The 8,856-nt window shown below is 46.6% G+C and overlaps 1 protein-coding gene across 1 annotated transcript; it reads left to right on the top strand.

Annotated features, from left to right (window-relative positions):
• Window positions 1-1,234: 1,234 nt before the first annotated feature.
• Window positions 1,235-8,467, top strand: LOC127293364 (hydroxyproline O-galactosyltransferase GALT5). The gene is made up of 7 exons (XM_051322960.2): window positions 1,235-1,968; window positions 4,369-4,601; window positions 4,808-5,089; window positions 5,173-5,301; window positions 5,416-5,589; window positions 6,193-6,300; window positions 7,902-8,467. Exons 1-7 carry the CDS (start codon window positions 1,281-1,283, stop codon window positions 8,112-8,114), a joined length of 1,827 nt encoding a protein of 608 aa, XP_051178920.1. The 5' UTR covers window positions 1,235-1,280; the 3' UTR covers window positions 8,115-8,467.
• The last annotated feature ends 389 nt before the right edge of the window (window positions 8,468-8,856 follow it).

Raw genomic sequence — 8,856 nt, forward strand, 5'->3', positions numbered from 1 at the left:
CTCGCAATATTTTAAAACAACCTATACAACATGAACGTCTTTCGAAATTACCACCAATATCTGAGGATGATGGATCTATTTTGCACACATATTTCTAGTAAATTTAATCTTTACATTCATCATTGATCTCTTTCCAGATTATCCATTTAACTGCCCGCTAATCACTACTCACTCCATACCACAAAACAGATGTTGCTCCTTATGTCAATTTCCAAAAGGACTTGTATCTGTGTTGCGGAGGGAGTGGTGATTACGATTGCATTTACCATGTAAAATATTGCTTTCTGGGACATAACTCTCATGTTTTGTACAACGGTTTTGCTATGTCTCAGTCAATTGAGATTTTCTTAAGTCGAAGTCACTTACAAAAATGTGCTTTGAGTTGCACTTTTCTGTTAAAAAAGTGCAATTGCACTTAATGTGCAACTGAACCGAGTTGCACTTTTCTTTGAACTGTAGTTGCACTTTTCCGAGTTGACTGAGACTTAAGAAAATCTCAGTCAGCTGAGACATAGACACACCCTTTGTACAAACTCTCATTGAGATTTCTTGTACTCCAAATTAGTCCCTTAGTCTAAAGTTGCAGTACCTCAAGCTTCACTGTTTTATAAAGCTACTGGTACATGACATCTCATTTTTCTTTTAGAGATGAAAGTACTCTCTGGTACATGTATGTAAAGCCCTAAGCAAACCCAAACATTTCGAGTGTACACAAGCAAAGCAAAGCAAACCCAGGCTGCTTGGAGGCTTTGGCGTGTAGAGAAGCTGTTGCGTTATCAATGGATCTTCAGGTTAATGAGGTCATGGTGGCTTCTGACTGCCTAGAGGTGATCCAAGGGATTCAAGGCAGGAGTCTGAGCCAATTCAGTCATATTCTGAAGGAAACCAGAGAGCTGGCTACCACCCGTGGTGATCCGTCTTTCCGACATGACAGACGAAATATGAACGAAGAGGCACACAGATTAGCTCGCCTAGGAACGACATTACATGTTGGTCGCCATGTTTGGTTTAATTACCCGCCTGTGGGGCTAAACTTACCTGTAAACATTTTCTTAAATGAGTAAAGGGTCGGCATTTTCTCAAAAAAAAAAAAAAAAAAAGCAAAGCAAAGCAAGAAGAGCGGCGGCAATAAGAGCGCACGCCGAAGAGGAAAGAAATGACACCTCTCCGTAGAATTAGCGAGAGACAGAGCAGCATCTTCTTAAACCCCACGAAAATTCCAAGGCTCGCGCACCTTTCCATCCTCGGACGCAGCTCCCACCCGCAACACCAAGCCAGCCATGCGGCGGCCGCCGCGCCGCGCAGCCGCCGCCGCCGCCCGCAGGCTCCGGCCGCTGCTCCTGCTCCTACCCTTCGCCGCGCTGCTCTGCGCCGCCACCTTCTCCCTCCACTACCCCGACCGCCTCGGCCCCACCACCGTCACCGTCACCGTCACCGCCACCCACGCCGAGGAGGACGCGCGCCCGCACCACCTCTCCTCCCCGCGCCTCCGCCTCGAAATCTCCCGCCTCGACTTCCGCGCGCTCAACGCCACCGCGCCGCTCCACGCGGCCGCCGCGCGCGCCTTCCGCGACGGCGGGCGCCTCCTCCGCGACGCCCTCTCCGTCTCCGCCACCGCCACCGCCACCGCCGCGCCACCGCCCCGGTGCCCGTCCTCCGTCGCGCGGTCCGGCGAGGCGCTCCGCGCCGCGGGCGGCGTCCTCGCCCTGCCCTGCGGGCTCGCGCTGGGCTCCCACGTCACGGTGGTCGCCTCGCCGCGCCGGGTGCCCGGCGGCGGCCTCGCGCAGTTCGCGGTGGACCTGCGCGGCGCGGGGGACGCGGAGGCCGCGTCCACGATCCTCCACTTCAACCCGCGCCTCCGCGGCGACTGGAGCGGCCGCCCGGTGATCGAGCTCAACACCCGCTTCCGCGGCCAGTGGGGCCCCGCGCAGCGGTGCGAGGGCTGGCGTCGCTCCGACGAGGAGACCGGTGCGTACCTTCCTCACTTGCTTCCCTTCGTGTACCTTTCACTTTTCACCTTCAGAATTCACCTGGTGATTCCACCCTGATATATAGCGGCAGTACACAGACAGGACGATCAGTGCAGTGCAGTCGTTAGTTATTACTATTACCAACCAATCTATCGGTAGCTCTAGGCTTTTCGTTGTTCAATAGTGCTACTGCTACCGCTAGTACTGACGTGCTGGTAATTAACCAAGTGCCTTGTGCGTCGGCGGTGATGATTTGCATTCAGTGTCATGTTTCGCGGTTGGTGTTTAACCTGAATTATGGTTCGATCGTAGCACTAGGTTTGGTGAAAAGGCTACGGATTCCTTTTGGTAATTTTCAATCATTCGTAGCCTATGTCCTGTGCCGCTAATGTTTCTAATATGATGCCTACCATGGTGTTCATGTGTGGGGAGAGAAATGGACTGTCCAAAAAGTGCATTATCATCACTCTCCATGTTTGATAACTGTACTAACTTAGGTAGAACTACTGATCTTGATCCATGTCCTTTGGCATTGATGTACCCGATGCCATTCAAACATTTCCAAGGTTAACATGAGGGAAGAAATATTGGATGTCTTCAAGTTTTCAGGAGTATATTTGGGGATTTTTTGCTGGATGTTTTTTCCAAGAGTGAAACAAGATCCTTCTGTTGATTCATGCACGGATATTAGAATTACCATTCTCCTAGTATATTTTAGCTTGTTGAATACCTAGGAGCTATTAGGTAATTTCTTTGGAAGATCCACGAGCACATGTACCTGTGTAGTGGGATTGCATATACAGCCCCCCCCGCTTAAATGAGTTAGGTTCAGCACACATATGTGGTTCTTGACTTAGATGACATGTTTCCCTTTCTCCCGATAATTCTTTATTCTGATAAAACTTAGACTTGCCACCTTGCCTCATTTCTGTTGATGACCCATGTACGCACCTTATATTTTGCTGAGGTGCATTGCATCATAATTTATACATATGGAAAATGAACTTCTGTGACGTTGACACCTTTGGTATATAGGTTTTCCTTCCATTGTTTCTTTGTTCTTCTAATGGCAATCTTCATGCTGTCCTATTCCGCTGTCCCTTCTGTTTCTCCCTGGCGAGAATAGATAGGAAGACTAGACTAGGCATTGATGAAACTTCCCATTCCAGCATTTGTTCAAGAAGAATGTCCACTTACCAATCCCCCCTTTTTTTGTGGGGGAGTCCCTTTCCAACCCTGACTATTGCATAAGTTCAATTTTAAACAGTTGTTTTTTATTCTGAACTTGTCAACTGTTGTTTTTAAGCATTGCTGTGACTCATACCACACGTGGCTGACAACTAGCATAGCTTATGCATGTTAGTAGCTTCAGTAAGAATCTGAATAATTAAAAAAAAAAGATAGAGAAAAGAGAAATATAAAAGTCAACTAAAGTAATATTCCTCAGGGCTTAATATGGAGATAACATCATCATGTGTGTTCAAACTGTAAATAATGGTTGAATTTGTATGATCGTAAATCAATTGTAAAATTCATCAATGTGATATTTAATTATAAAGACTTACATAATTAGGTAGAGATGAGGCATATTATCCCACACCTATCCTCTCCATCATACTCAATAATTTATGAATGTTTCTGAATTATCTGTGTGATACCTGATACTGCACCGAAAATTCCAATTTTTTACTTTTTTTGACACTTTTTGAAATCCCTAAAAAGTCTCAGTGTTTTTTGATCTTTCTACAATTTCATGCGTTTTAATCCCTGAGTTTTATACTTAATCTGTTGTCAATAAGGTGCTAATGTGTGCAAGTGATGCCACATTTCATCCACATGCTGCGAAGTCAGCTCAAAACCATTTGGATAGGGCCAAGGGGCGAAGTAATTGGACTCAAGAACTCAAGGTTAAAAAAGAAAACGGTTTCGGAAGTGAACTTTTGCAATAGCTCAGGGTTGACAAGTGACAATTGGAGTGCTCACCAGTTTAACCAAGGCTAACTTAGTGCATTAATCATCTAAAAAACCTAACTAGATCGGTGATCCGCAGTGGATACTGTACCATTACTAGATCCTCCATAGCATGTCATTCCTTAGATCAACAAGATTTCATGGCAAAATGCACCCATTTTCTACTTTACATGGTTAACTCCAGTAGGAGTAGAGGAGAATCATATATGGTACTGCTAGTTGACCTCTCCATATGTAGTATGAGATTCAATTTGCTAATTTGATGGTAAATTATTTTGAAATGCTATAGGGCTAATGGTAATGTTTTTCCTAAATATTTGAGCTGCAAAAATGTTTTTTTCGAGAATGAGCTGCAAAAATGTTCAACATGGCGATAGTTTATCTGCTGATTGTTGCCAGAATTTCTTATATTGCTTTCCTGGTGCAGTTGATGGATTGGTGAAATGTGAGCAATGGGCCTGGAACACTGGTGGTACATTTGAGGAGTTGAAGAGGATGGGGTTGCGTAACCGTGTTGCTGGACACAGAAGCAGAGATTTGATGGATTGGCCTTATCCTTTTGTGGAGGGTGAATTATTTATTCTAACAATAAGCGCTGGTTTGGAAGGTTATAATGTTCAAGTTGATGGAAGGCATGTAGCATCTTTTCCTTATCGCATTGTAAGTAGTGCTTCCTTCTGAAATGTCTCATGATGAGTGCTTCTATACTGTCTAACTGGAAATTGTGCACATCCTTGCTGTTGTTTCAGTGTAGATTAGGTTCGATTTAATATATGTTTTTACTTCAATAAGAACATCATCTCCTCCCCACTGTAATTTTGGAGAGGTTGTCTAATGTGCCCATGCATTAAATATGTTCTTTTCAGGGCTTTATTCTTGAGGATGCCACTACAGTGCAAGTAAATGGTGATATTGAGGTTGAGTCAATGGTTTCTGGTGCATTACCCACGGCTCATCCTAAAATTGTACAAAGAAATCTGGAGTTGCTGGCTGAACTGAAAGCCCCTCCTCCTGAAGAACCTGTAGAGCTGTTCATAGGCATTCTTTCAGCAGGAAGCCACTTCACTGAGCGTATGGCTGTGAGGAGATCATGGATGTCTGCAGTACGAAATTCATCTAATACCATGGCTCGTTTTTTCGTTGCCTTGGTAATGACTATCCACTTGGTTTTGGTAGTTTTCTTCACTTATTCTCATGAAGAGATTTATAACTGAACCATGTTTCAGGGCAGAATGGAAAAAGGGAAGTTAATGAAGATTTGAAGAAAGAAGCTGATTTCTTCAGGGACATTATCATTGTGCCTTTTGTCGATAGCTACGATCTGGTTGTTCTGAAGACTGTTGCCATTTGCGAATACGCGGTATGTAGCACAAGGATGGATGTAACATAGCCACATTGTATTTGTAGTATCTTTCTGACAGTTCTTATGCAATGTCACCTCTTAATCTTTTATTTTTCACTTTGTCCTTGGAAGGCTCGCGTTGTTTCGTCGAAGTACATCATGAAGTGCGATGATGATACCTTCGTTAGACTCGATTCAGTTATGGCTGAAGTCAAGAAAATCCCAGATGATAAAAGCTTCTATGTGGGGAACATGAACTACTACCACAGACCACTCCGAGAAGGAAAATGGGCTGTCTCATATGAGGTGAAGTGAACCACTGCACTTAATTTTTTTCCTGTTTTTTGCAGATGTTCCACCAAATGTTATCTTGAAGTTACACAGATTGACTCTTAGTTGACTCGTATCTTTTTTAAATGACCAAAAGTAATTAAATGCTACTGTGATATTCATACTGACAGTGTATCTATCAGAGAGACAAATCAAGAGTACTTGTTTGTGAAGAGAGCACATAAGAGCTGCATTAAAAAATTTAAATTTATCTGAAAGAAGATGGTAAGCTAGTAGTATTAACTTTTGTTGACCGAGTCAATTTCAACGGTTTACCGGTTCCACCAACAGCCTGCTGTGCTATCAGTCTTAGTACAGTTTCCTGGATTTAGCAGAACAGACAGCGGGTGTTCTTGTCCTTGAAGTGCAAAACAAGACATTATTTAAACACATGACTTGCTATCACTTCCTTAGAACCACATGAGCAATTGGTATCTGTTGTCCACATGAATATGTTATTGTCTTGTGCAATCATGTTGGCCGACTATACGTCGTTAGCGGATTCCTCAGTGCACCATTATTGAGTTTGCCCTGTGCTATCCTGCTGAACTCTTCTAACATTCTCCACTCAAATTCCAGGAGTGGCCCAGAGCTGCGTACCCACCCTACGCGGATGGTCCTGGCTACATTGTTTCTTCTGACATCGCCAACTTCGTCGTGTCCGAAATGGAGAAGGGCAGACTGAATGTAAGCTCTCTGCACTTCAACATTCTTGGTGTTCATTCCGTATGCAGTGGCTGCATTTTACATTCCGCAAAAGTACTCGAGAGTGAAGCACCAACTGGTTTACCCGTGCTGGTGCTCTTGGATGATGCAACTTTTGATTGAAAACATGAAAAAGGGCACGGGCCCAATCATGGCCGGGCTGAAAAGATGGCCCATATCAGAAAAGCCAAGAAAGTTGTATCTATCACCTTGTATTCGTTTGTGCACGGGGTGGTTTTTTTTTTTTGCGGGTAGGGGTGGTTTTAGCTAAGGAAAACGCTGACGTTCCCCCGGGGGAACAGCGCTCGGATCGTCCGCCCGTGGGCCCCCCATCTTATCTCTTCCACTTTCTTCTCCAAATCGCGAATTCCTCTGTGCCGCTCGCCTCGCACCATCTCTCTCGACCGCCACGGCGTGCTCTCCCCTTGCTGGTGTTCCCCGTGCTCCACCCGCCGCCGGGCGCCCCACCTCCTTCGTGCGCCGCCGGGCGCCCCACCTCCTCCGTGCGCCGCCGGCGCCCCCACCTCCTCCGTGCGCCGCCGCGCCCGCACCTCCTCTGCGCGCCACCGCCCCCTACCACCTCTGCGAGCCCCCGCCCCCCAACTTCTCCTCGCGCTGTCGACCCCCAGCAGCTCTGTGCGCCGCCGGAGCCCCAGCACCTCCGTGCGCCGCCGGACCCCCTCCTCCTCGCGCCCAGGTCCCCCAACACCTCAGTGCGTCGCCGGGACCCCAACCTCCTGCTACTCCTGCCGCTCGCTGGTGTTCCCCCATGCTCCTCCTGCTGCTCCACTAGCCGCCCGCACTGTATTCTGCCCGATTTGCTGCCGGTGCCGGTTGTCAACTCCTGCCCCATTTTTTTGCTACTTTTTTTTTGTTCTAAATGGTGCTACAATTGTTATGTATTTCTGCTATAAGAGTACACATTTGTTGGTCCGAGGTTTTCGGCTAGAGTTTTGCGATGAAGTCATTTTTGCTACTTTTGTTCTATATAATGGTGCTACAATTCTTCTTTATTTTCTGCTATAATCCTCCGGCGAGGTCTCCGAGGAGTCTTCGACGAGATCGGTTTTGCTACAATAACAAAAAAAAAGCTGCTACTTTTTTTGTGTTTTTTTGCTACTTTAGCATATTTTTTTTGCTACCATGTCTCCGGTGAGGTTTCCGGCGACGCCTCCGGCGAGTTCCCGGGTGACATCTCCGGAGAGTTTTTTTCGAGGTCTCTGATGAGGTCGGTGTTGCTACAATACCAGAATTTTGTTGCTACAATAGTACAACATTTTCGCTACATCGTCTCCGGCGAGGTCTCCGGCGAGTCTCCGACGAGATCTGTGTGTATTTTGGGTGAAACGTTTTTTGCTACAATTGTGTTGATTTTGCTACAAACGAACCGTTTTTTGCTACTTTGGTACATTATGGTAGCAAAAGTGGACCGGCGATATCGCGACACGTGTCATGATCTGGACGGTCCAATCGAGCTAATCCAACGGCTGTCCACCCGGGGGATTAGAAATCTAATCCCCTGGGGGACGCTCAGCGTGACCCTTTAGCTAATGATTGCATTGGGATGTTTGCTTTTGCCACAGCTGTTCAAGATGGAGGACGTGAGCGTGGGCATGTGGGTGGGGCAGTTCAACGGCACGGCGAAGGCCGGCGTGGAGTACGTCCACAGCGCGAGGTTCTGCCAGTTCGGCTGCGTCGACGACTACCTCACCGCCCACTACCAGTCGCCGGGGCAGATGCTCTGCCTCTGGGAGAAGCTGGAGCAAGGGAGGCCGCAGTGCTGCAATGCCAGATGACACAGAGCGAAGATCGCTTCAGTGAAACCCTTGCTACCGCCGTGACAAATCCAAGCTCATTTTTCAGTGGAGATTGGGTAAGCTAAGCCAGTTTCAGAGGGGAACCTGACAAGCTACTTCCACCACCAGAACTAGTGAACATAGACAAGTAGTAGACACATACCCTGTCAGATCGAAAGGTAGCGTATACCAAATTATACATGTTAATGCTAGTATTATAAACTAATCGGCATTCTATACCGTTATGGAAAATCCACACTTCTGTTAGCACGTGATCTCTTTGTCTGTATGCCCCCTCCCTGTGACGACACTCCTTCAGTCCACAAGTAGCACTGATCATATTTTGGCATCAAGCCCATAGTAATAAACTCGGGAAAAGAATGTCTGTAAGATTTAAACTAGGGATGCAGACATGATCGATGCATGTGCTGTGTGGTGGTGGCAGAAGGGAAGAGAGCACGCGTACTGTTGCTTGCCCCTGCCGATGGCCAAACCATGTCGAGGCGACGACCCTACTAACATGCGTTCCTGTCTGTTTCGCTAAGCGTTTTGTCTGCGACTCTGCCTTCCTCTCTGCTGCAAGCTGAAGCCTGCAGTTGTATTTAGTGTAGGTCTCTTTCAGGTAAACTAACATAATCTCTGGGTTTTACTTCAGTTCCGCCTGTGAAACTGGATGCCGATTTCCTACTATTTCGCCTGGTAAACTGAATGCTTCTTTGTTGACATGAGCGCATTATGATGT

The sequence above is a fragment of the Lolium perenne genome, chromosome 4 (assembly GCF_019359855.2).
Source record: "Lolium perenne isolate Kyuss_39 chromosome 4, Kyuss_2.0, whole genome shotgun sequence".
NCBI lineage: Eukaryota > Viridiplantae > Streptophyta > Magnoliopsida > Poales > Poaceae > Lolium > Lolium perenne.

Coding starts and splice junctions, on each gene's coding strand:
- LOC127293364 (XM_051322960.2), top strand. CDS start 1,281: ATGCGGCGGCCGCCGCGCCGCGCAGCCGCCGCCGCCGCCCGCAGGCTC. Junction 1,969..4,368: donor TCGCTCCGACGAGGAGACCG/GTGCGTACCTTC, acceptor TTCCTGGTGCAG/TTGATGGATTGGTGAAATGT. Junction 4,602..4,807: donor CATCTTTTCCTTATCGCATT/GTAAGTAGTGCT, acceptor TGTTCTTTTCAG/GGCTTTATTCTTGAGGATGC.